Genomic DNA, 26,979 nt, shown 5'->3' with positions numbered 1-26,979 from the left:
AAAAAAAAAAAAAAACAGCGAAACCACACCGATCCAAACCAGAAATTGTTTCAAACCGCTCAATTTTAAATGTTTTTTAGATTTTGGATTGGTTTTATTGCAGTTCGGCTCGGTTTGCGATTTCACTCTGCACAACCGAACCGTATATAATGATGATGATGATGATGATGATGATGATGATGATGATGATACCCATATGGCATATGGCCATACAGCAACCCAGCCCACCTTAGTCATTTTCCCTTACTTTTCCGCCTAGGCCCACACCGAGTCATGAGTCACCCACAGCACTGCACACATTCATTTCCCATTTCTCTTTCCCCCAAACAAACACAAACCCTAACGGCATAACGTAAAGAAAGAAACTATACTCAATACTCACAAATCTTCACTCTCATTAACTCACAGTCTCTCGTCGTATCTCATAGAGTCACAAACTTACACGCACCTTAGACCTCACTCACTGTCACTGTCACACGCTGAGTCGCCGACGCCGTTTGCCGCCTCCTCTTCTCAGTGAGTTTTTACTTTTTTTTATATAATGATCATATCAAAGTTTACACGATTTTCTAGTCTAGTTTAAGCTCAATCATCAAATAATCAACATTTGATTTTCAAACCATAGTTATAATAATAATATCCACGAACCACTCCCAACCCTGCTTTCTTCATGACTTTTTTATTAAAAATAAAAAGAAGCAGTTTTTCTTCTATATTTCTGTTAATATATTGAATTTGAAGTCAATCTGTTCTTGTTACTTTGACAATCTAATATGTTAAATTTGTTATTTTTAACAATCTATTCTTGTTATCTTTGAGAATCTGTTATATTTAATTTTGTGTTGTACTTTTACATATTTTATATTTGTTCAGTTTGGTTTTAGCTTTTAATTTGAAGGTCAACAATGTCAGCTTTATATCCTGAGATAATATTCTTATTTTAGAATGTGTATGTTGGTAACAATTCAATATGTTGATTATTTAAAAAAATATTAAGATAACTTAAACTGATTTTGGTTATCACAGGATGTTCAAAGTAGTGAGCCAGGATTTACTAATGCTACTCCGTCCACTTTTGAATCAGTCAAATCTTCGGGACAGTCGGAGTCGATGCCGCTGCTACAGCTGCAGTCGCAGCCACAAAGCAGACGCAGACGCAACCACCGTCGCTACCGCCACACAGTGATAAAAACAATGAAGGAACTAGATCTAAGAGGAGGAGAGGCAAAGCAAATGTGGCTGATGAGTCAACTAATCCTGGCCAGTTTGAAGAACCAGGTACAGGTAACACTAAAAAAACCTGTTAGACCTAGATCTTAGACTTGGGAGTATTTAAAAAAAAAGATGAAAGTGGTCCTAAACCAAGGGCTATATGTAAGTGGTGTGGAGCATCTTATACGGCTGATTCACATAAAAATGGTACTAGCAATCTTAAAAGTCACTTGTTGGGTCAGTGTAGAAAATTTCCAAAAGATTTACTTGAACCCACACAAAAAAACACTTGTTATGCAGCAACTTAAAAAAGAAGAAGGAAATAGGATGGGTAATTGTTTGACTGCTGTATCATTTGATCTTGATTTATGTAGACAAGCTCTTGCTAGAATGATAATCGTAGATGAGTTGCCTTTTAGATTTGTCAAAGGAGAGGGGTTTCATTATTTCATGAGTATTTTGCAGCCAAAACTCCATATTCCGGGCAGGATATCAGTTGCTAGGGATTGTTGGAACTTGTTCATGAATGAAAAACATAAGTTGAATAGTGTCTTTATAAATTCAAATCAAAGTGTGTGTTTGACCACTGATTGTTGGATTTCTATACGAAATCTAAACTATCTTTGTCTCACTGCACATTTTATCAATGTTTTGAAAATCGATTTGAACCGACCAATCGAACTGGTTGAATCGGGAACCATTACCAAATACGGTTCGAACAAAAGATAAAACCGCAGGATTTGAAAACCGAAGTTGGCCCGCCAAACCGGCCAGGAACTGATCGGTCGAACCAAACTGTGACCTGGCCGATTTTTTAAATTTGTCCCAAACGCCACGTTTTGCATGCTGAGGGGCCAAAGGGAACCATAGTCAGTAGTCACAGAGGTACACAGACCTCACCCCTCTCCTCTCTCGAGTCTCCACTCTCACCTCTCACGTTTCCAGTCTCTATTCTTACTATCCATTGAGCCACCGCCACTTTCGTCCAGCCACTGCTGCCGTCGCAACATCCGTTGAACCAACATTAGCCAGCTCTGTTCACGTAGCCACGAACTGTCGCGGAGTTAGCCTTCGAAAATCGCAACCACTGCTAGCGCCAGTTTCCGTTGCGCAGTGTCCTCCTGCCGGTGTCAGCTCTGTTCGACACTTTTTGTCACGCCACTGTCCCCGCCAGCTCTGCATTTTTCCAGGTTTCTAGCTTCTAACCCTAGGATTACACTCTGTTGATTGTAATAATAATTGTTGAAGCATGATTAATTCATTTAATTGTTGAAGCTGATTGCTAGTTATTAGAATATTTTTCAGAAACTGTTTGTAATGTTCTTCACATCAAAAGTGATTACTTGTTAGTTCTAAATTTTGTTGTTGATTGCTTGAAGCATGAATAATTGTTGAAACTGATTGCTGAAGATGATGATAACAAAAGTGCTTGGAAACATATATTTTAATAGTGTTTTAAGAAATTTTTTGAGTTTGTAAATTGATAAGATCATATAGTTTTGGTGTGTTTATTTATATTTTATTTATTATTTTATTATAAAACGATTTTTCTGATTCAACCACGGTCGAACCGATTAAACCTGTAAACCGGTAAACCTTGATCAAGATTGGAAGTTGCAAAAGAGAATTCTTAACTTTTGTCTCATCAAAAATCATAAAGGTGAAACAATTGGTAGAAAGATAGAAAAATATCTTTTAAATTGGAGAATGAGTAGAGTCTTTAGCATCACAGTTGATAATGCTAGTTCAAATGATGTTGCCATTTGTTACTTGAAAGATAGAATGGAAGATTAGAATTCACATCCTTTAAAATGTGATCATTTGCATGTTAGGTGTTGTGCTCATATCTTGAACTTGGTGATAAATGATGGTTTGAAGGATATTTCAATTAGTAAAATTAGGAATGTTGTTAGATATGTTCGTGCTTCTCCTAGTCGCATGTATAAGTTTAAAAGTTATATTAAAGAGGCTAGGATTCAAGACTGCTCTTGTGTGCAACTAGATGTCCCCACTAAGTGAAATTCCACTTACATAATGCTTGATAGTGCTTTAAAATTCCAAAAAGCCTTTAAGAGATTAAGTGAGAAGGATGCTGAGTTTGTAATGATGCAAGGGGGCATTCCAAAGAATAAAGATTGGGATAATGCAAGATCTTTGTATGGTTTTTGAAGATTTTTTCTAATGTAATAAAAAAAGTCTCGGGTTCTACATTTGTGACCTCTTCTTCATATTTTCATCACTTTTGTTCAATTCTTAGTTCTTTGAAGACTTGGGCTGATAGTAATGACATATTATTTAAGGATATGGCTACAAAAATGAAGGCTAAGTATGATAAATATTGGGGTAACTTGAGGAACATGAATATGATAATTTTTGTTGCTGTGATACTTGACCCTAGATATAAGATTAAGTTCGTTGAGTGAAGTTTTCAAAGGTTGTTTGAGAAGGAGGATGCTGATTTCTTACGTGGTAAGGTGAAGGAAGTATTCAATGGCTTGTTCAACAACTATAGGGTTGCTCTCAATAATAATCAAGCACACCAATCTGCACAACACAGCCAAGATGTGGATATGGATGATAGTGTCTTTGATGATGTTCGCTTTGCAGCAGCATTTGAAAATGATGTACAAGCAAGTGAGAGTGTCAACACAAATGAAGTGGATTTATATCTCACATGGAGTCCTTGGAGAAACCAGTTGATCCAAGTAGTTTTGATATTTTAACTTGATGGAAAGTGAGCTCTAACAATTACAAATATCCTGTTCTAAGTCAAATTGCGAGAGATATCTACATATATTGATTAACTTTACTACTTGATAATATGTTTAAGTTACTAATCTTTATTTTATTATATTTTATTGTAAAACTTGAGCCAATGCCTCAACTAATAGATGAAGAAGACTCTGGTGATGAATCTGATTAGTGATTGGTGCTTCACTTCTAAGCTTCGAGATTTTTATGTTATGTTTTATTAAGACTTTGTTATATTATTTAATTTTATATTGTTGAGATTTGTTTGGTTGTTTTTATGTTGAAGAATTATTATTCAAAACTTGCTGAGTAGGTATGGATTGTTATATATTTGGACATGTTGCTTTATAATGTTTTATGGAATTTACGTTTTATTATTATGTTGGATTGTTGGACAAGTTATCAACTCTATAAATTAAGTTATTATTTTTTATTTAAAAAAAACCGTAGATCCAAACCCCATCCAAACCACTTGTAATCGGATTGCATCGGATTTCCAAAAAAAGTTCATCTAATCCAAACCGCACCGCACATAAATTAAGCGTTTGGATCGAATGACTTTTTCTCTTAAAACCGATCCAAACCGCACCACAAACACCCCTAGTATTAAGAATAAGGGTATAAGAATAAACAATTACTTACGAAATGTTTTATGTTCGAGGATGAATTTTTTGGGGTTGGAGATGGGCACATCCCCAAAACATAAACCTCCAACCCCATCCACCCAACCCGTTTTTTTCTCCAAATTATCGCTCTGGCCCGACCCGATAGAATCCCAAGAACATCCTACCCTCTGCCCCAAGTATTTCTAAGGTAGTATTTATTTTGAGTTATTATATTTGGTGTTCATAATTCAGAACTAAAATTTCAATCACATATAAAATTTTAATCTCTTTAGTATCTTTAAAAAATAAAAAACACAGAAATTGAAATTTTTGAAAACAAAAACTGAAGTCTTAATAATATTTATTTCTAAAATTACACTCATCCAAATTTTTAAATTTTTAGTCTAATCCCACCTATTCTTTTTCTCCTAAATCATGCCTTCCTTTCCTACAATCTAATTTCCTTTTCTACAATTTAATTTTCATTTCTACTGCCGCCACCAATATTGTCGTCGTGACGGAGACAAAACTAACAAAGACAAAAGCAGCAAAGAGAGACAAGATGTTGGTCAATACCACCTTGTCCTCTTGATCCTCTTTTTCTTCCACTACAAACAACCACCAAACGAGCGAGACCTAACCATGGAAGACATGCCGAAGAAGAGTTATTTTCCGCTATCATCCGAAAGTGTCTAGTAATTATTGGATCAAATAGTAGAGTGGTGGACGAAGAGATCCTCGCTGCCATCGTCAAGAGCTATGAATTTTCTATGCATTGAACCATTTCATTATGCTAGTGGAGTTCCTAAGTCTCTACTGTCATGGCTTCTTAAATCTCAAAATAGAAAAAATATTTTAAAAGAAATTAAACGTTAAATGGACTATGGAGGAGAAGGGAAGCTTAATAAAACCTTGGTCCTTGATGAAGTGGTGAGTTCCAAGATGAAGTGTGTTAGGAATGAAATTCACAACACAAAATTTAGAATTAGTGCAGCAAGGTTTAAAGAAATAGAAGAAGGTATGAGATAGAGAATTGATTATTGTGAATGCGAATTACAGTGGTAACACTCCCTTCCTTTGAGTCTAGGAAATTGACTTCACCTCTAACAAATTGATTCTTCTTTTACCCCACTTATCCTATTTTCTACTATAGTCATAACTAATTCTCTTCCTACATTCTTATTGTACTCTTACCCTCACTTCCCCATATGGTAGTCCTTAGCGCAAACAGGGGCCTTCCTTTCTCTTCTATTTTTGATTGGGCCTCTCTCTATTGCTCCTTCATTTGAGATTTTAGAACCTTCACTTGGATTGGGTTTGGATCCAGATCAGTAATTGTAACAAAGTGGGTAAACCACGAGCATGAAAATTTTTTTAAAGGAAGGGCGGTTGGAGAATAGAAAGTAGCAATGGGTGTAAGCCTCGAAGAGGAGAAAGAGAGAAAATAAAAAAGAAAAAAGAAGAAGAGAAAAGAAAAAAAGAGAAGAGGTGAAATGGGTATTTAAATAATTTTGTTTTATTTTATTTTTTGTATTTAGTTTAAGTCAAACAGTATACTAAGACATAATTTAGTTCTGTACACTCTATAATAATATAATAAAAAAACTAAATTTTATTTGTCTCCTAATTTCTGTCTTTTAAAAATAAGAAGATATTCTCAGCTACCCACTTTAAAAAGAAGGTTTCTAACAATACCACCCTACTTAATTGCTCACTGTTCCTTTAGGCCTCCACTCCACTACATTTTCGATGATGCTATCCTTGTGACTATATGAGCTTGTTATTTTTTTAGTTTTTCATAGTATTTTTTGATTTGGTAAGGGCTGAATAAGGGTGAATGCAGCTCAGATTGTATATGGCTAAAATTTCGATTCAATCTGCATTAAAATTATCAGATCCAATCCGTAGTTTTTAAGTATGGATCCAATCCGCACAATTGCAGATTGAATATCAGATATATGCGCAGAATACAAAAATATTTTAAAAGCTTATTTTTATTAAAAAAATATCAAAAAATTCATTTTTTATATTCTTTTAAATATGTTTACACTTAAAAATGATATGAAACATACTTTTCTTAAATAATAAATTAAAATAATACAACACATACGATAATTATTAGTTAAAATAAAACTTAAAAAAGAATATTTACATATATTTATTTATTTTTGCAGATATGTGGATACCTACACAAAATTTGTAATCCGATCCTATTAGTGTGTGGATCGGATCTGACCCACATTCGCAATTTTCAGATTGGATTCGGATAAACATCGCGAATATGCGGATCGAATCTGATCCATGAATACCCCTAAGGGTAAACGCATATCGGATCGGATATGGCCAAAATTTCTATTCAATCCGCACTAAAATTATCAGATCGGATTGGATCCATATCTGCAGTTTTAAGCTTGGATTCGATCCGATCCAATCCGCACATTTGTGTATCGATTATATCCGTAAAATACAAAAATATTTTTAACAGCTTATTTTTATAAAAAATATCAATAAAATACATTTTTTCTATTATTTTAAATATGTTTACTTTTAAAATAAAATTGAATATACTTTTCTTAAATAATAAATTAAAATAATACAACATATATGATAATTATTAGTTGAAATAAAACATAAAAAGAAAATTTATTTATTTATTTTTGTGGATACGCGGATATGCGGATACCTACACAAAATTCGCAATCCGATCCTATTAGTATGCGGATCAGATCCGAGTCGATAGCCTTGCGGATCGGATTCATATCCGCAATTTTTAGATCCAATTTATGAACACCCCTAAATTCGGCAAATCAATGACTAATCCGTCGCAGATTGGAGATCCATTAAAAGATTTGCTATTAGCCAATGGGTTACAGCATGGACAAGGTAAGATTTAAATTCCCGACAGTTGCTTAAACAGACCATTTTTTTTTTTTTTATGATAAGCAGACCAATTTACTAACCACTTGACCAACCAATTTTTTTTTAGTTATTCTGCTGGCAGCATTTTTTTTGGGTCGTTTCCTAGCAGTTGTTTTTTTTCCTTAGGCTTTCTTTTGGACAGGGTTTTCCTTAGTTTTAATTTTTAAAATATTAAGATGGGCCAAAAAATGTAAATGGGCCTACCCAATAAACTAGGGTTTTCTCTCTTATAAGTTATAACCAGAATATCCCAAAACATGAGCTAGGGTTTTGCGATTTTTACCAGTTCGCACTATAAAATCTGCCAAGTCTGGTAGCTTAACCTTCGTCTTCGTCACTTTCCGGTTTCAGATCTTGTGCGTAAGGTATGTTGTTTTTCCATTTACGTACACCATTGTTCGATAATGGTGGTTCTGTTGTTGAATAAGTGCTCCTCTGTGTGTGTTTTTGCATTTCATTTTCTGCTTAAGTTCGGTCTGGAAGTGCTGGTGTCTCTGATGAGGATCAATTTCAGTAAAACTTTCGTTCTTCTGATGAACAATTCTGTGAGGAATGCTTTTTTGGAGACCTGAACTGAGGAGACATGGTTGTCACTTCCCAAACACATCCTCCTGCTTATCGTTATGCTTTTTTCTTTTTTGAAGTGCTTTGTTTATAAGATGATAGATTCCGCTGCACCGTTTCTGATTATTTTGAACTCGAATTTGATTAGATTTGGTGATTTTTTTTGTTCTTTTTTCTACTGCCCGATTGTAGTCGTAGTAACTGGAACCCTAGCTAAGGTTTATGGACATGGTTGGGGAAGCAAATCCCATGTGAAAGTTTTGACACACTGAATAAATCAAGTTTCCATTATCTGGATTTTTCAGCTTAATTCTTTACCCAAGTCATTTTGTTCTTGGTATGAACCATTATTCTTAATTTGAAGGATGTTGCATTGCTATCTTTTTCTTTTTTTTTTTTAGTTTTTGAGGAAATCTTTTCCCCTTCTTTGTGGCCCTTTGTACACGATGTGTCCTGCCATTTTGAAAACTATCATATAGTCTCTAAGGATGATCAAAAACATTCTTCTGAGCTGTCAATGTGGAAATTACATGGAGACCTGAACTGAAGAGGCTTTATGCTTGCTTGTTTCCCCTCTCCCTTGCCTTCCCAATTTCATGATGTTTGTTCAACTATATATTCTACTGTTTTATTTTAGCTTGGCATGTGCTATTAGGTCTTCTGTCGATTTTCTTTTCTGAGTCTGCCATGTCTTGAAACCAATTGGAAAGCCTCTGAGGATGATCCAAAAAATAACTTTCGTTCTTCCGATTTGTCCATGCGGAAACTATATGGAGACCTGAACTGAAGAGGCTTCCTAATGCTTGGCTGTTCTCCCGTAATAACCCCAGTTTTATGGTTCTCAATGTTCACTTTTTTATTTTAGTTTTAAAAATGCACGAGTTAAGTAGTGAAATAGTTTCTTGGTTGTTTCATGTTTATTAATGATGTAGCTCTTTTATTATCTAGTGATTTATGTTTATCCCATTCTGAAATCTCTATCAGAAAGCCTCCAAGGATGATAAAAAATATAACTTTCGTTCTTCCGAGTAATCCATGCGGAAAATATATGGAGACCTGAACTGAGGAGGCCTACTAATATTTTGCTTCCTCTTTCTGTTGTTCCTTTCTTACATTCACTTTTTGTTGCACTTTCAATTATTCTCTCTCTATTTCTCTATCATATGAATTGTATTTCTTGTTATTGTAATTTTTTCCTTTAAACTTATAAATAAGTTCATAACTTTTTTTTAAAATATCTTTTGATTGATATGTTATCTTTTATGTGTTTCAGCTTTACTTGAAGAATTTTGCAACTGCATTTCATTTCTTCTCAACATGAGGTATTTATTTCTTACTATTTCCGTGTTTATTTTTTCGGATATTATCTTCCCTGTTGAACACTAACATTTCTGTTGTCTTTTTCCAACTCTCTCTTTGAAGCCGGCCCATGGAGGAAGATGTAAGTTCTTTTATTCTTCAAGCAACTATGCTGTGTCAAGTTTCTTTTATGTTCTGGTTTATAAATTGTAATTTTTGTTTTACATGTTTAGGTTCTTAGAGTGTCAGATTTTTAATAGACAGATTTCAGAATTTGGAGTTCGAACTATAGCAGATTTGTTTCCTTCCTATGATCATATGGAAGCAACATAACCTACCTTTCTTGAATTTAGTTTTAAGATTCATCTCCCTATGTCCTTGCAGTGTTTATTTTGTTACTGTTTAGTACTTTAGAGCTCAGTTGAACATCCTGTTTCAATATCTAACCAAACTTGTGTATTTTATTTCTATAGACTAGTAAGACTGAGGAAGAGGAGTTTAACACCGGTCCGCTGTCTGTACTCATGATGAGTGTTAAGAACAACACGCAGGTGTGTTTACTCTTCAATTGTACAGTACTATCAACTATTGTTCTGAGGCTTAGATTTCTGATGTGCTCTCTTGCTCAACCAATTCACTGATGCAGGTACTTATCAATTGCCGAAACAACAAAAAGCTTCTTGGTCGTGTTAGGGCTTTTGATAGACACTGCAATATGGTTCTTGAAAATGTCCGGGAGATGTGGACTGAGGTATTCTTTATTTCTTTTTGCAATAAATTCCTTGTATTCATCACACGCGCCTCCTAATAGTTTTTATTACAAACAGGTGCCAAAGACTGGTAAAGGTAAGAAGAAGGCTCAGCCAGTCAACAAGGATAGATTCATCAGTAAAATGTTCCTCCGTGGAGATTCTGTCATCATTGTTCTTAGGAACCCTAAATAAGCATATTATCACTCAATCTTTGAAGTCATTGGCTGAGTAGTTGCTTTTCTTTGATGTCTTGAATTTCCCGATGACATTCTCGTAGACTATGCTGCCCTTGATATTATATGCGTCTTTAGATGTTGGCGGATCATGTATATTATCGTTTTGATTTGATGAGTTGCCCAAGCTGAAATGAATACCTTCCATTTTATGTACTTATTCGACATGTACAACCAATAGATGTATTGAATAGCTTTTAACCTTAGATATTTGAAGTTCTATTTCGCTCTACTCTGATTATGTCGTCTCCCGCTCCCCTTGTCTTTTGCCACACTACGATTTTAGGATGGAGGACTTTAGTTTTATAAGCTTTTCAATCTCAACCATACATAAATACCTTTTGAACTTAGTGTCATTATCACGCGACTCAGGTTAACACTCTAAAATCAATCTAAATAGTTTTGAAATAAGTAGTCCTTAAGTACTCGTTACTTTTGTATTAACTTTTGTTTTTACACATTTTCCCTTGACAAGTATGAAGAAATGGCATCGGCAAACACGTCGTCAAATGTCCATTATTAAACTCCTAATTACAAATATTAAAGACGCAAATGATTTGCGAGGATCAACACAAAATAAAATACACCGGAGGAATCCAATCAATTCTTGATCTGTGTACACTGTAGAGGTTGGAACTAAGCAGTAAGCATGGGTGGTGTCTTGTCTTCCGATGCTTGTCGTTACCAATAGAAAAAGGATTATAGATTACAGAAGTTTTGCAAATAAAAGCCTTAAACTCTGATAAAAAAACATAAATAGTTTCAAAACTAGCAAGTACAAAACTGATTCCAAAGAACCTCAGACAAGTTAAATCTAATGAGAGGAATGAATAATGGCATCAAACTAGCAAGTACAAAACTGATTCCAAAGAAGCATAGTCCTTGAGTACCACAACCTTCAAATATCAGAACTCATAGAAGCATCTCAGCAATCTGGACTGCATTAAGTGCAGCTCCCTTACGAATTTGATCACCACATACAAATATGTCCAACCTGTGTGCATAACCACCATTGATGTAAGATCCTTACAATTATGATCAAGTGCAAGCTGAAAACTAATAATATATTGCCGTGGAAGATATTTACCCTTTATTCCCATCTTGAGACAAGTCTTGGCGAATCCTGCCTACAGCAACATCATCCTTGTTTGAGACTTCCAATGGTGTAGGAAAATGATTGGCTTTCCGGTCATCGATAACCACAACTCCAGGAGCATTCTTCAGAATATCCCTTGCAGTATCCTGAGGTAGTGAAACCCAAATAGACGAGTTAGATCATAGCCTTCCAGACAAGATTTCTATTTCACCACCAAAATCCTATATTTCATAACATATATAATTGCCCTCAATAAATAGAAAAATGCATAATATAAGTTCACAGCACCAATTTATCATTTGGAAACTCCATGTAGATGAAACAGAGCAATGATGTAAAAGAACTGAATAAAAGAACAGACAGTCTGACTCAGTAAAATGATCAAATGATACAATGATGTAAAAGGAACATATGTGCATATAATGAATATTAAAGACATGGAATAGCCTGTGTCTAGTTTTCTATTCATCAGAACATGAACTACCTCATGAAGGGGGCTCTCAAATTGAAGATTCACACTCTCAGCATGAGCCCGCATAACAGGAACACGTATACATGTTGCAGTTACTTTGACATCCTTGTCATTCTGCAAGAGATTAACAGTGAAATAAGCAAGGCATAAGAATTGCACATTGTGAGATAAGCTAATAACAAGTTAGGCACGTCCAATTACAACTCACCCATATTTTCCTTGTTTCCTTGACCATTTTCATTTCTTCTTCATTGTATCCGTTTGAAAGAACAGATGCATTGTGCGAGAATATATTAAAAGCATACTGCAAAAGAATAACATAATTAGGGAGCTGTTCTTGATCCCTTTGATCATTATAAGTATCCACCCACAAACAGAAAATGTCAAACCTGTTGCTTAAATATTTTACAAGTTGGTGGTCTTCCTTCCAACACCTTAAAAAAGAAAACGAAAAAAGAAAAAATCAATTCACGAAATGAAAACATGCTCTTCTTATTTATTCCCACAGGCAGAATTTGAAATAAGTTAATGAACTAAGTAGATGAAGAACAGATCAAACCTCACGAGTTTGCTGCTCAAGCTCTTCCATTGCAGCAGCACCAGCTCCACTAGCTGCCTGATATGTGCTAACAACCATACGCAATACCTGCAACATTCATCAATTAACATCAACATCAAAGACCCAGAAAGCAAAAGAAGGAAAAGTTTGAAGCTTTGGCACCTTGGCATGGCGATGAAGAGGGGTAGCAGCCATCAAGCAAATGATGGTGGAGCAATTTGGGTTGGCAATTAGAGCACCCTTCCCCGTTCCGAGCTTGATACCGTGCATGGCTTCAGGGTTCACCTCTGGAATAACCAGAGGAACCTTCTCGTCCATCCGAAACGCCGAGCTGTTATCCACCACGATGGTTCCCTTGTCGGCGGCGATGGGGCCGAACTCCTTGCTGATGGAGCCGCCGGCACTGAATAGAGCAATGTCGACGCCGCCAAAGCTCTCCGCCGTGAGCTCCTCCACGACGTACTCGTTGCCTTCGAAGGTGAGGCGGCGGCCGGCGGAGCGCTTGGAGGCCAGCATCTTGATCGAACGGTATGGGAAGTCGCGGTCGGAGAGGACGGAGAGAAACTCCTGGCCGACGGCGCCGGTGACTCCGACGACGGCGATGGAGGGCCCGCTCTCGCTGAGTGACATTCGGACCTTGGCAGGCGCGGCGTATCTGAGGGTGGGACGCGTCGGGAGGGACCCTGAGAAGATTCCGGTGTGGCGCGGGAGGGTGAGGGAAGCCATTGATGTGGGTGTGAGAGAGAGAGAGAGAGTGTGTGTGTGTGTGTTGGCGGCTGAATGGGATAGATTTTCTTTTCTTTTTAAAACACACCGGATCTTGGAGGGTGCAATAGTCTTCTTACTTCTTATCTTAAAAAGTCTTCACCCTAAAGGCCTAAACCCTTTCTATCTCTAACTTTTTATAAACCCGCTATTTTGTCGTATTGTGGTAGACAAATTGAATAGCATGAATCAAGGGACTGTAGTAGCGGCTCATGCCGGAGGGCAAAATCGTCCTTCAACTTGCGTTTCCTGCTCAATACCAGATCAACATAAGCACTGTTGCCAGTCCCACTTATCATGATTATTTTATTTAATTTCGTGGCGCATTCGAATGTTTGACGAAGAAACGTTCATGTTGATCTGCTCAAACATGTTCGGTAAAACCTGATTAATCAAACTGAACTGCAACCACTACCTTGTACTTTTTCACACGTTGAATCGTTCATGTAGAAGAATTGCTAGTTTGCTACTAATATATATACATACATACAACAAACACGAGATATATGCAAATTGAAGTTGAGTTATGTTGGGGAATACGAAGCATGATGTGTTCCTCAGCTTTAGAGGAGAAGACACGCGCAACAGCTTTACCAGTCATCTTTACGCAGCCTTATGCGCTAAAAGGATCAAGACTTACATGCATGACACGCGCGGTGATGATGACGGAGGAGAAGAGAAAGAAGCAATACAACAATCAAATATCTATGTCATCATTTTCTCTCAACACTATGCCCATTCGGTGCGGTGTTTGGACCAACTCACAAAGATTCTGGAATGCAAGGAGAGATATGGAAGGGATGTCATACCTGTTTTCTATAAGATGGATCCATCAAATGTTGCCAATCAAACAGGCAGTTATGCTGATGCGTTTGTTAAGCATCAACAACGATTTGGAGACAAAGTGCAGAGGTGGAAGCTTGCTCTAACTCAAGTTGCTGGATTATCTCCCCCTCTTTCAAAAATATACAGGTATAGGTCACTTCTAATCATAAGAAATTTTAGTTAAAAAAAATGATAAATAGATGCTAACTTTTTTTATCTAGAAGATAAATAAGTTATCAATTAATAAAAAATATAAAAACATTCTTCACCTTTTAAAATGCAACACATTTAAATCTTATCGATGAATTTATTTATCTTTATATATTTTAGACGAGAGGGCTTAAATGTCTCACATTAAATTTTTAATTTGTTAGTGACATATATTTTTGAGTTAAAAAGTCAATGACGTATTACCTATTTATTTTTTTTCTGTTAAGTATTATGCATACGTTGGCATAACAAAATTATATTCAATATAAACTAACTTAAGTTGATCGATCAGATAATCAACCTATTCATCAAATTAAGCAAGTATTAGGAACTTTAAATCTTACTTTATGGCATAATACATTGGCCAGACTTTTAAATAGAACTCCAATTATTAACAATAATGCCAAGAAATGTTTCTATGTGAATAATAATGCCAAGAAATGTGTCTATGTTTATGTAGAAAAAGTGCAATCACTTTGAATTTCATTTCATTTTGATTGACTCGTGTTTTGTACATAGGTTAATTAGTTTTAGTTTGTAGGTTGAAGATTATTAACTAGCTTGTTTAATTAATTTATCATGATGTGCCACTTCGGTGCCAGTCCTGATTACATACTTGTTGAAGAAATTGTTCAACACATTTGGAGAAGATTGAAAAGCAATTACTCAACTGATTACCAAGGACTGGTTGGAATTCACAACCATATTGCACAAATCCACTCCTTGTTGCATGTTGAGTTAGAAGCCGTTCGGATCATAGGAATATGCGGCATTGGAGGAATAGGTAAGACAACAATTGCTGGTGCATTGTATCATGAATTGTCATCCCAATTCAGTTTCAGCACTTTTGCTGTAAATGTTCAACAACAAATAGAAAACCATGGGATGCAGCACACACAAAGCAAATATATATCAGAGCTTCTAGAAGAAAAAATGCCTGCAGATTCTTTGGGATTGAGAGTGTTAACAGAAAAGCTTAAAGTGTCCAAGGTTCTCCTCATTCTTGATGATATGAACAATTCAGCTCAAATAAGAGATTTCATTGGAGGACATGGTATCTTTGGCCTGGGAAGTAGGATCCTTGTGACAAGTAGGAGCTTGCAAACGCTTAAGGATGCTGGAGTTGATGAGATGTATGAGATTAAGGAGATGAACTTTCAAGATTCCCTACAACTATTCTGTTTAAATGCCTTCAAGCAAAAAAATCCAACAGAAAATTATATGAGCTTATCAAGAATGATGTTAAGTTACGCAAAAGGGATTCCTTTGGCTCTCAAAGTTTTAGGATCAATGCTTCATGGTAGCAGAGAGGAAGAATGGGAACGTGTATTGCAAAAGCTTGAAAAGATTCCCAATCTTAAAACTTATGACTTGTTGAAACTGAGTTATGATGGGCTTAGTGAAGAACAGAAGGATATGTTTCTTGACATAGCTTGCTTCTATAGAGAGGGACATGATGTGAATACTGTAAAACAAGCATTCGATAGCTGCGGTTTCAATGCTGCCACTGGAATCAGAGTTCTCAATGATAGAGGCCTCATATCTATGTTGAGAGGTGAACTGATGATACATGATCTAATACGGGAAATGGGTCAGGAAATAGTTCATCAACAGTGTGCTAATGAACCTGGAAAACGAAGTCGATTATGGAAGCATGAAGACATTTACCATGTTATAAGAGAAAACAAGGTAAAGCTTTTATGCATTCATCTCGAATTCTTTTTTCTTTGTCATTCTTTACATATTGCAAAAGAACTTGGCAGGTATTGAATTTTGCTGCAACTGCATTTTCTTTCAGGGGACGGATGCTATCCGGTGTGTATTTCTTGACATGTGCAAAATCAAAGAAGTTCAACTACATCCTGAAACTTTCAAAATGATGCATAATCTGAGACTGCTCCAGTTCTATAAGTCTAGCTCAACTCAAGCCTTAAAAGTGCGCCTTCCTGCATTTCTTCATAGTCTCCCAGATAGTTTATGGATTCTGTGTTGGAATGGCTTCCCTCAAAGATCTTTGCCACAGCACTTCTGCCCCAAAAATCTTGTTACACTCGACATGTGTGATAGTCAACTTGAACAACTTTGGGAAAAGGATCAGGTAATGCAGTTTCATTTACTGCTCCTGTTCTATGCATGTATGGCTAGGTGAAATTTACACAATTATTCATCTACTTTTCTTTTCTTTCCTTTCTTTTTTTTTGGTTGCAGAAGTTACCAAATTTGAAAAGACTTGACCTCAGTGGTTCCAAGAACCTTGTTCAACTACCAGACCTTTCCCACTGCCCAAATATTGAAGAAATATTTCTCAGCCACTGCAAAAGCTTGGTTCGAGTTTACTCCTCAAGTTTCCTTAGCAAGCTCAACTGCGTATGGCTAAACGGCTGCACTGAGCTTAGAAATCTAAATCTTCCAAGCAACATTCTGTCAAAATCTTCAGGCTTAATAGTTCTCAATGACTGTAGCAACCTTGAGTTGTTTTCAATAAGCATCACCACAAAGGATGTTGTGTTACATGGTTGTTCCCGCAGTAGATCAATAGAGAGTCTCTTCAGAAACTGTTTGCCAGGGTCTATGATTCGGTGTATGATGGGAACAAGAGGAGGGTCCTTATTTGAGAGCTTTTCTGACACTTTTGACCCCAATGGGGGTGCTGCTGCTAATTTAGATGATGAACCAATGGATAATATACACTTACTAAACTTGAAAGTGTTAAGGGAAGGTTCACCTTCATCATTATTTCCAAGTCTCTCAGAGCTTTGTTGGTTAGATCTCTCTTACTGTGAATCCCTCACATCCCTTCCAATTAACCTTTTTAAGCTGAAATGGCTAAGAAAACTATATCTTCGTGGCTGCTCAAATCTCGAGAAGCTCCCTGAGATAGAAGAGGATATGGAAAATTTAATGGTGCTCATATTAGATGAATCAGGAATACAAGAATTATCTTCAACAATGCAAAATTTGGTAGGTCTTGAGGAGTTGAGCTTGCATGGTTGCAGAAGCCTTGTGTTCATTCCATCTTCAATTGGACGTCTCAGCAAACTCTGCATTCTTGATCTTACCTACTGTGAAGCACTTGAATCCCTTCCTAGCAGCATTTTCAACCTGAAGTTGACAAAGCTTGATTTGCATGGTTGCTCAATGCTGAAGAATTTACCAGAGATCACGGAACCTGCAGAGTCTTTTGCTCACATGAACCTGGCAAAAACAGCAATTAAAGAAATACCCTCATCCTTGGCCTATTTGGTTGGGCTTCAAACCTTGCAGCTCAACTTGTGCAAAGATCTTGAGTTTCTTCCAAACAGCATTGGTAATCTAAACCTTCTCTCCAAGCTTGATTTTTCAGGTTGTGAGAAACTCTCAGAACTTCCTAGTGACATTGGAAACTTGTCATCATTAAGGGAATTGTCGCTGCACGAAAGCAGCATAGTGGACCTTCCTGAGAGTATTGCTCATCTTTCAAGCTTGAAATCACTGGATTTAAGTGATTGCAAGAAGCTTGAAAATATCCCCGGCCTTCCACCATTTTTAGAACACTTTGTGGCGTTTGATTGCCCATCTGTTAGGAGAGTGTCAAGTTCAGGATTTGACATTAAACTTCCATCAGATTCCAAAGATGGTATTTTCAAGTTTCACCTTACCAATAGCCAAGAACTGACTCAAAGTTCTCAGAGTAATATTGCTGGTGATGCATGGCAAAGAATGCTAGATACTGCATATAGGTCTGTGTTGTTTTGCTTTCCAGGGAGTGCAGTTCCTCATTGGTTCCCTAATCGTTGCAAAGGACATTCAGTAACATTGAAGCAGAGTTCTCTAAATTGGTGCAGTGATAACAGGTTCATTGGTTTTGCTTTATGTGTGGTTTTTGGACTTGAAGGCATGCATGATGAAGAATGTAAATATAGTGTTTTTAGCTATAGATTCACATATGAATGTGATGATGGCATTCATGTTGTTCCCAGCAATGATCAGCTAAGATACTATTTCAATTGGAAGGGCAGAGAGAGATTCATTCTTCATGATCACACATTCATTTGGAAATCTTACTTGGAGACTCAGACCATCAACCACATGCTGTCTCATAATGCACACAACTTCAGTTTCCAGATATGCAAGTATGATGTTGGTCGCTCTTGGCCAAATTATAGGCCAAGGTTCAATATAAAGGAGTGTGGAATATCTCCCCTTTATACCAACTGATTTAGGATCATTTTCTATTTCTTGTATTCTGTATTATAATTGTAATAACTCAATCACATTTATTAGCTTTTTGGAGAACATTCAGAATGTATTGTAGGTTCTATGAATCTATATAAAAGAACAATATGCATGAACAAAAAGGAAAAATATTTTGCAAATTAAATGATAGGAGTGATTAAAGATTGTCTACTATAGATATATACTTACTTTAAAATGTTTTTAAAAATAATAAAAGAGAATTTAGAAGGTGACCAGGACAAATGATTAGCAGTCATAGACAAAAGACTAATACGGTTTTTTAATAAAAAAAATATTTATATACTAAAATCAATTGTTAATATATTTATATATAAATACATGAATAATTGATTAGTGTACCAACACATGTTGGATTGTTAATGCTAATAGCTACCGCACCAAAGTCAGGGTTAATAAGGCTTTGTTTGGTTGGAAAGATCACATTCTCACGTTCACAGAACAGAAACAGCGTTGCAAAATGGGTGACCACGAAAATGGCATAAGGCTTGAACCTGAGAGGCAGAAGCTTCTCAATGAACACAGCGAGAAGCACTTCACCGCCGGCGAGATCGTCCGAGACATCATCATTGGAGTCTCTGACGGCCTCACCGTCCCCTTTGCCCTCGCCGCTGGCCTTTCCGGCGCCAATGCCACCTCCTCCATCGTCCTCACCGCCGGCATCGCCGAAGTCGCCGCCGGCGCCATCTCCATGGGACTCGGCGGGTACGTACCTTGAAGACTAACTCTTCGCAATTACTCTGGATTTTCTCGGAAAGCAAAACAAACCAATTATGTTGCACTTTTCAGGTATCTGGCGGCAAAAAGCGAATCCGATCACTACAAAAGAGAATTGAAAAGGGAGCAAGAAGAAATCATCACTGTTCCTGATACTGGTGTGCACTGTAATTTGACTAATTTCTTCTTTTTCTTTTTTCTTTTAATTTTTTAAAAATTAAATTATAATATTCATATGTTTTGTTGGAGAAATCAGAAGCGGCGGAGGTAGCAGAAATTCTAGCTCAATACGGAATAGAGGCACATGAATATGGACCTGTGGTCAGTGCTCTCAGAAAGAATCCACAAGCATGGCTTGATTTCATGATGAAGTAAGTTCACACACTCAATTTTCATAATCTCCAAATTTAATTAAACTTCACAACTTATTCATGGTTTTTATCTGCAATAAGCGAAGCCAATTATGTCAAATCCACTCTCAAAAATCCGCCTAACATTACTCTAATATCTATTGTCAAGGTTTGAATTATAAACTTGAATGTATTGCATATGGACTAATGCCAATTGGTTGACAAGTTGAAATGGATAGCCACCTTTTTGTTTGTGGGTGCAACTAGGTCATCACATTTTGAGCATATATGGTTATCATCACATTACATGGTCCAATGACAATGAGATAAGGGAATGATATTTGAAAAAGTAGTTTTAAGTGAAACCTTGGAATTGGTTTTATAGAGGCATGGAAGAAATACGTGGGAGTTACATAATCTTAGCATTAAGTTGCATAATCTTATACATTTTACTTTATACTTTTTAATAAATAGCTCAAGTAAATATTATATAAATAAAACTGTGGGCATATATTAAGGTCTTTTAATCTTTTGGATCTAACCGTTTATGAATAAATATTTTAAAATATCAATTAACAATATCCCAAGAGTCACGGCCTTGGACACACTCCAACGCTACCGTGCCGGCACTCGGACTTACTCAACCTCTTGAGCTAAGGCCAAGTCAGCCTAACCCTCAATACTTAGCAAGAAAGCTAAGAACACAAGAGAACACAAGAGAAAGGAAGCTTTGGTGGAAAGAACACTTTATTGCTCAAGTGTTTGTTACAAATGATTCACACACACCCAAACTCTAACTCTCACCCCTATTTATAGCCATCCACCTCCTCAATGGATGGTTAGGATTAAATCTAATCAACGGTCCAGATTAATCGTCTAGAACCTTCTTTACAAATATCTATCCTACCACAACTCTCTAAATGTTTCTAGATTATTCCATACCACTCTTTATACTTCTATATACATCTATACTCTTCTAGAATACTCTATGACCTTCCAGAGCCTTCTAAAACCTTCTAGAGTATTCCGGAACCTTCTAGGACATTCTAGAACGTTCCGGAACCATCTAGAGTATTCTCAAATACTCCAGAAAACTATACAAACACTGTTAAATCTAACCTTCTAAAATTTTCTGTGACATTCTCCCCCACCTAATGCGCAGACGTCCTCGTCGCGTTCTGTTCATGATAGTGCTCTAGGTAATCTTGGAATTGCCACAGATCTTCGTGAGTTTCCCAACTAGCTTCGGTTATCGGGAGCCCTTTCCACTTGATCAAGTATTGGATACTTGGTGGCACCCCTCTTCGTCGCACGATGCGATTAACTAAGATCTCTTCGATTTCTTTATCAAATGATCTAATTACCACAGGCGGAGCGCGACTTGAGTCACCTCTACTCGGTTCGTCTTGGTCTCCATGATATGGTTTAAGTATACTCACATGGAAGACCGGGTGAATCTTCATAGAGGGAGGAAGTTGTACTTTGTAAGCAACCTCCCCAACACGTCCAATGATCTCAAATGGCCCTTCGTATTTGCGGATTAAGCCCTTATGAACTTTGCGAAAGGCTTTGAATTGTTGTGGAAGAAGTTTGATCATTACCTTGTCTCCCACTTGATAGCTTGCATGCCTCCTCTTCTTATCTGCCCATTTCTTCATCCTCTTGGCAGCTTTGTCGAGGTAAGAACGAGTGACATCTGCTTGTTCTTCCCATGACTTAATCATATGATAAGCTCCAGGGCTCTTCCCTGAATAAGAGGAAGAAAGAGAGTGAGGTGTAAGCGGCTGTTGTCCAGTCACAATCTCGAATGGGCTCTTCCCTGTAGACTCACTCCTTTGCAGATTGTATGAGAATTGAGCAATGTCTATGAGTTTTGTCCAATCCTTCTGATTAGCGCTTACAAAATGCCTCAAGTAACACTCAAGTAAGGCATTCACTCTCTCAGTCTGCCCATCGGTTTGAGGATGGAAGCTTGTTGAGAAATGAAGCTCCGACCCAAGGAGTTTGAACAACTCTGTCCATAGTCGTCCTGTAAAGCGTGGATCTCGATCACTAATGATGCTCTTAGGCAATCCCCATTACTTCACCACATTCTTGAAGAATAGTCGTGCTGCTTCCTCTGCAGTGCAGTCAGTAGGGGCGGGTATAAAGGTAGCATACTTCGAAAATCGATCCACTACCACGAGAATAGATCCAAACCCCTCGGACTTCGGTAAGGCAGAGATGAAATCTAGAGAGACACTTTCCCACGGTCGCTCTGATGGGGGCAGAGATTCCAACAACCTGCTTGGTGTCTTGTTTTCAATCTTATCTTGTTGGCACACAAGACAAGTCTTCACATAGCTCTCCACTTCATCTCTCATTTGATGCCAATAATAGAAAGATTAAATAAGTGCCAAGGTCCTTCGTTGACCTTGGTGACCAGCCAATTTGGTGACGTGGAATTCTTTCACTAGCTTTCTCCTTAGATTTTTCTACTTGGGGACGTAGAGTCTTCTCCCTTTGGTGTAGAAAAGGTTGTCTTCTTCCCTTTTGTGTAGAGAAGGTCGTTTTCTAACCAAAATCTTTTGGTCTTACCTTCTCTAGCCAACTCCACCAACTTCTTGGCTAATGGATCGTGATGCAACCCTTCCTTGATGGTATGCACAATATCTCCTTCAACCATAGAAATGGCCCCCATCCTGTATGGTTTTGAGATAGGCAGTTTCGCTCCTAACTCTAATTCAATGTTGTCATCCATCTTTCTTCTAGGTGGTAACTGCTTTGGCAACTCGAAAGGTATCACATCTTTATTTTCTTCAAGGACTTCCTTGATTTTATAGGGAACATCTTCTCCTTTGGCTGTTGACTCCTCTTGTAGTAAAGTCAAAGACATCATCTCCTCCTTCTTGAAACCTTTCTTGAGTTGCATGGTCGAGAGCATCGAAATTCCTCCAGCCTTTGAGATTGTAGGGACCATGCATGGAGACCATTTCTCCATGACGCATACTATATTGTAGTATGGCATAGGTATTATATTTGCCTTCCTTTGCAAATCGAGCCCGATGACTATTTTAAAATCGTCCATGGGTGCTACTGAGAAATCCACAAGGCCCTTCCAAGAACCAAGAGTCATCCCAACCCCTTTTGCTACTCCCTTAAGGGGTTCACCCTTGGTATTCACAGGTTTGAACCAACCATTCTTTTCGGTGATCTTCAACCCAAGCCTCCTTGCTTCATCAGGCGTGATGAAGTTGTGTGTAGCACCAGTGTCGATCATAGCCATGACAAGTTTTTCATTGATAAAGGCTTTGACATACATCAAGCCTTTCTTTTCTGCGGTGCTTACCTCTTTGCCCTTCACAGCATTTATGTGTTGGATGGATCCAACACACTCAGTTACTTGAGTTTGAGTTTCTCGTTCCTCGGCGATAGATGCCAGAGTCTCTAGCTTGGGACAGTCCTTCATTTGGTGTGGCCCCTTGCACACGAAGCATCCTCCTTTGGGCACGAAAGCCTTCTTCTTTTCCTCGTACTCTTTCTTTGAAGAGTATGTTCCTTCCTTCTTGATTGAGAAACTCTTCCCCTTGTCTCCCCCACCTTTAGCAGAACTAGGCTTGGAGGAAGACTTGGTTTTAGAGTCTCCCCTATGATACTCAGTGAGTGATTCGGCCACCACGATGGCCTCATCGACATCCTTAACATTCCTTCTTTGTAGTTCTTGCTTTGCCCAAGGTTGGAGTCCATCAATGAAGAAGAACAATGCATCCTCTGATGCTAAGTTGGGGATTTGAAGCGTGAGAGTAGTGAACTCTTTTACGTAGTCACTAATTGTACTCTTGTGCTTCAACTCCCTCAACTTCTTCCTTGCTTCATAAACCATATTTTCAGGGAAGAATTGTCTTTTCAACTCCCTTTTGAAATCTTCCCATGTGGTTATGTTGCAAGTACCCTTCTCCATATCTACGCACTTTCTCCTCCACCACAAAGTAGCATTATCAGAAAGGTAGAGAGCTGCAGTGCGTACCTTTATTGCTTCTTCGACCATCCCTTGGCCTTCGAAGTACCTCTCCATTTGCCATAGGAAGTTCTCCACCTCGCGAGCATCCCTTACACCCTTGAACTCCTTTGGCTTGGGGAGATCAATCTTTGTCGTCTCCCTTATAATGGTTGGTCGAGATTTCGCCTCCTCGAACTTCCTCAAATAACTTCAAGGAATTCTCAAGCTTCTCTTCGATTTGGAGGATGCTTTCTTTGAAAGCATCTAGTTCTCCTAACACGTGAGCCTCGAGGGTCTCCTTGTCATGTTCTATCCTTTGGAAACGCTCATCCATAGAGGATAGAACATTCTCCAACATAGAAACTCTCTCTTCTAAGGAGTTAGGGTCCTTACCTCTAGGCTCACTTGAAGAACGGATCTTCTTGCCTCCCCATTGAGAAGGAGTAGCATTCCTTCCCCTTTGAGACTCAACATGCTCCATGGTGATATTAGAAGCCATTCCCACAAACCACTTGTGCTCCCTCTCGAACCTTGCTCGGATACCAAATTGTCACGGCCTTGGACACACTCCAATGCTACCGTGCCGGCACTCGGACTTACTCAACCTCTTGAGTTAAGGCCAAGTCAGCCTAACCCTCAATACTTAGCAAGAAAGCTAAGAACACAAGAGAACACAAGAGAAAGGAAGCTTTGGTGGAAAGAACACTTTATTGCTCAAGTGTTTGTTACAAATGATTCACACACACCCAAACTCTAACTCTCACCCCTATTTATAGCCATCCACCTCCTCAATGGATGGTTAGGATTAAATCTAATCAACGGTCCAGATTAATCGTCTAGAACCTTCTTTACAAATATCTATCCTACCACAACTCTCTAAATGTTTCTAGATTATTCCATACCACTCTTTATACTTCTATATACATCTATACTCTTCTAGAATACTCTATGACCTTCTAGAGTCTTCTAGAACCTTCTAGAGTATTCTGGAACCTTCTAGGACATTCTAGAACGTTCCGGAACCATCTAGAGTATTCTCAAACACTCCAGAAAATTATACAAACACCGTTAAATCTAACCTTCTAAAATTTTCTGTGACAAATAGCGAAAATGTAGAAATAATTCAGCGCTATTATGGCTGCTAATATTAATACAAATATCGTACTCTTTATTTTTGTTTTTTTTTTGCCAACGAAATTGTAACTAAATATTTAAAAAATGTAAAATTCTGTAAATCAATTTATTTGAGTAAATAATTAAATTTATTTATTTAAATAAAAAAGCTCTTTCTACGTAGTTGACATAAAATAAAATCTAGTTATTTATGTTATGCAGTAAAATTAAACAAAATAATATATTTTATTGACTCGGGATTAAATACATATGATTTTTTTTACTTAGGTTTGTTTGGATGGATTTTTATAAACAAAACTCCAGTGCTTTTTTTAAAAAGATTTTTCAGTAAAATAAAAATAATTTTATGTCTAGATACTAAATGTAAAAATATTTTTTTATTTAACAATTATGTTTAAATATAATAATATAAAATATTCATTTATTTATTTATTATGTTAATCTTTTTATTAGTAAAAAATATCTTTTAAAAAATGTAAATTGTAGCTTCTAATTTTTTTTATTTTTTTAATACTTTTACTTTTATTATTAAAATTTCGTCAAATATACAAAAAAAATTTCATTGAAAAAACTTTTTTATGACAACTTTTTTGGGTGACTTTTTTTTTTTTTCTAACAACTTAATGGCACCAAAACAAGCTCTATATATGTTCTAGAAATTACTCTTTGAGTTGATAGTAGGGGTAGGCATGGCCCGACCCGAAGACCCGGCCCAACTTAAACACTTTAGAGACTATTTTGGTGTGATTTTACCGGATCTAGGGTTGGGTAAGGGTCTCAAAAATAGACCCTATCATTATTTCGGGTCGGGTTCGGGTCATGGCTCGAGTCACCCGAACTCCGTCCGGTGGCCCGGTCATCATACACAATTAATATTTTGTGTTATTAGTGATGGATGATGGTTATTCTTATGTGAATTTAAGTATTGTAAACCTTAATATTTTGTGTTATTAGTTATTATAAGATTATAAGTTAATGTTTTACGTTTAAAATGCATAAGATTTTAGATTAATGCATAATATTGTATTATTTGTATTGATTTAAATATTTGGTGTTATTAGACAATATTAGTATTGATTATGGTTATACTTTAATTTTAGAGAAGAGTTGGTTCTTGTTATATTTTTCTAAGTGAATTTTACCATGTCAAATAATGGTTGGAATTTTGGAAATTTAGATATTTTTACATGTTAGCTTATAAGAAGGTATCAAGGTAATGTAATGTTAACGGCTCGGTTTTTATCCAATATAATCGTGACCCGAAAATGTATAGGTTTCATCGGGTCTAGGGCCGAGTTCGGGTATAATAAATAGACCCGGTATATATTTCGGGTCGAATCTGGGTCACATCAAACCCAATTTCACCCGACTCATGCACACCCCTAGTTGATATAAGGCTTGTTTGGGTTTAGGGTTTAGGGTTTAGGCTTGTTTCGATCTCTAATGTAAAAAGATCTTTTTATCCATCGATTATGTTTGTGTACAATAATATAAAAATATTTTTTGATTATCTATTATATAAAAAATATAAATTGTAAGTTAAAAAAATTAATAGCACCCAAATAAGCTCAAAATGCATTATTGATAGTATTGTTAGGTTAAAAGCTCCTTGGAAAAATAATATATTATAGCAAAATTATCGAGTTTGAAATCTAAGAAACAACCAATATGATTCAAGTTAGAAATCAGATTCATTTTATATGAACCCAATTTCAAAATAACAATTTTTTAATTTCTCATCAACCTTCTACTTAGCTTGAATGGTCATAAGCATGAAAAAGTTTTGATCAAGTAACACATGTTGAATATATACATCTAATGTTTGGGTGAGGATTTGATGAGTTGCTTTATTATTGAGTTGGCAGATTTGAGCTGGGACTAGAAAAGCCAGATCCAAGGAGAGCCTTACACAGTGCAATGACCATTGCCATAGCATACATATTGGGTGGCATTGTTCCACTCATTCCTTACATGTTCATTCCGAACGCAGCTGAGGCTGTTGTCATATCAGTGGTTGTTACCTTATTTGCATTGCTCATCTTTGGCTATGCCAAGGGATATTTCACAGGCAACAGACCCTTCAGGAGTGCTTTCGAGACAACTCTAATTGGTGCCATTGCCTCTGCTGCTGCTTTTGGTCTCGCAAAGGCTTTTCACACTTAGATTCATGTTTTTACGATTATGTGCTACATCTTTCATTTTCTCTAGCTACCATTTGTTTCATACAAGTACAATTTGCTATTCAACTTTTGATCTGATCTTTGGTTTAATATATTATGATGTTATCACTAGATGTTTTATCTT

General features: G+C 36.9%; 4 protein-coding genes and 4 non-coding genes across 9 annotated transcripts; 7 read left to right on the top strand and 1 right to left on the bottom strand.

Annotated features, from left to right (window-relative positions):
• Positions 1-7,734: 7,734 nt before the first annotated feature.
• LOC107481438 (uncharacterized) lies at positions 7,735-10,567 on the top strand. 2 transcript variants are annotated; one of them, XM_016101714.3, is made up of 6 exons: positions 7,735-7,852; positions 9,325-9,373; positions 9,474-9,492; positions 9,824-9,901; positions 9,997-10,101; positions 10,178-10,567. In XM_016101714.3, exons 2-6 carry the CDS (start codon positions 9,369-9,371, stop codon positions 10,292-10,294), a joined length of 324 nt encoding a protein of 107 aa, XP_015957200.1. In that variant the 5' UTR covers positions 7,735-7,852; positions 9,325-9,368; the 3' UTR covers positions 10,295-10,567. The 2 variants fall into 2 exon arrangements, with proteins under 2 accessions (XP_015957200.1, XP_052114841.1); XM_052258881.1 differs by lacking the exon at positions 7,735-7,852 and adding an exon at positions 8,246-8,388.
• On the top strand, positions 7,978-8,070 carry LOC127745943 (small nucleolar RNA Z159/U59). Its single transcript, XR_008007567.1, has one exon. It is a non-coding gene; the product is annotated as a small nucleolar RNA Z159/U59 (small nucleolar RNA).
• LOC127745944 (small nucleolar RNA Z159/U59) lies at positions 8,530-8,604 on the top strand. The gene has a single exon (XR_008007568.1). It is a non-coding gene; the product is annotated as a small nucleolar RNA Z159/U59 (small nucleolar RNA).
• LOC127745941 (small nucleolar RNA Z159/U59) lies at positions 8,761-8,844 on the top strand. Its single transcript, XR_008007565.1, has one exon. It is a non-coding gene; the product is annotated as a small nucleolar RNA Z159/U59 (small nucleolar RNA).
• LOC127745942 (small nucleolar RNA Z159/U59) lies at positions 9,039-9,122 on the top strand. Its single transcript, XR_008007566.1, has one exon. It is a non-coding gene; the product is annotated as a small nucleolar RNA Z159/U59 (small nucleolar RNA).
• A 334-nt stretch (positions 10,568-10,901) lies between the features above and the next one.
• Positions 10,902-13,332, bottom strand: LOC107481439 (uncharacterized). The gene is made up of 7 exons (XM_016101715.3): positions 12,625-13,332; positions 12,463-12,549; positions 12,293-12,337; positions 12,112-12,207; positions 11,916-12,017; positions 11,423-11,577; positions 10,902-11,329 (listed from the first exon to the last, which is right to left on the bottom strand). The coding sequence occupies exons 1-7, from the start codon at positions 13,186-13,188 to the stop codon at positions 11,248-11,250; spliced, it is 1,131 nt and encodes a 376-aa protein (XP_015957201.1). The 5' UTR covers positions 13,189-13,332; the 3' UTR covers positions 10,902-11,247.
• Positions 13,333-13,689: 357 nt separating this feature from the next.
• LOC107481402 (disease resistance protein TAO1-like) lies at positions 13,690-18,582 on the top strand. Its single transcript, XM_021139286.2, has 4 exons — positions 13,690-14,199; positions 14,865-15,951; positions 16,061-16,360; positions 16,471-18,582. The coding sequence occupies exons 1-4, from the start codon at positions 13,754-13,756 to the stop codon at positions 18,457-18,459; spliced, it is 3,822 nt and encodes a 1,273-aa protein (XP_020994945.1). The 5' UTR covers positions 13,690-13,753; the 3' UTR covers positions 18,460-18,582.
• Positions 18,583-18,851: 269 nt separating this feature from the next.
• LOC107481442 (vacuolar iron transporter 1) lies at positions 18,852-26,966 on the top strand. Its single transcript, XM_016101717.3, has 4 exons — positions 18,852-19,200; positions 19,285-19,370; positions 19,469-19,583; positions 26,541-26,966. Exons 1-4 carry the CDS (start codon positions 18,956-18,958, stop codon positions 26,836-26,838), a joined length of 744 nt encoding a protein of 247 aa, XP_015957203.1. The 5' UTR covers positions 18,852-18,955; the 3' UTR covers positions 26,839-26,966.
• The last annotated feature ends 13 nt before the right edge of the window (positions 26,967-26,979 follow it).

The sequence above is a fragment of the Arachis duranensis genome, chromosome 3 (assembly GCF_000817695.3).
Source record: "Arachis duranensis cultivar V14167 chromosome 3, aradu.V14167.gnm2.J7QH, whole genome shotgun sequence".
Lineage (NCBI taxonomy): Eukaryota > Viridiplantae > Streptophyta > Magnoliopsida > Fabales > Fabaceae > Arachis > Arachis duranensis.
Note: the sequence above shows the minus strand (reverse complement) of the source record. Positions and strands in the feature narration are given on the sequence as shown.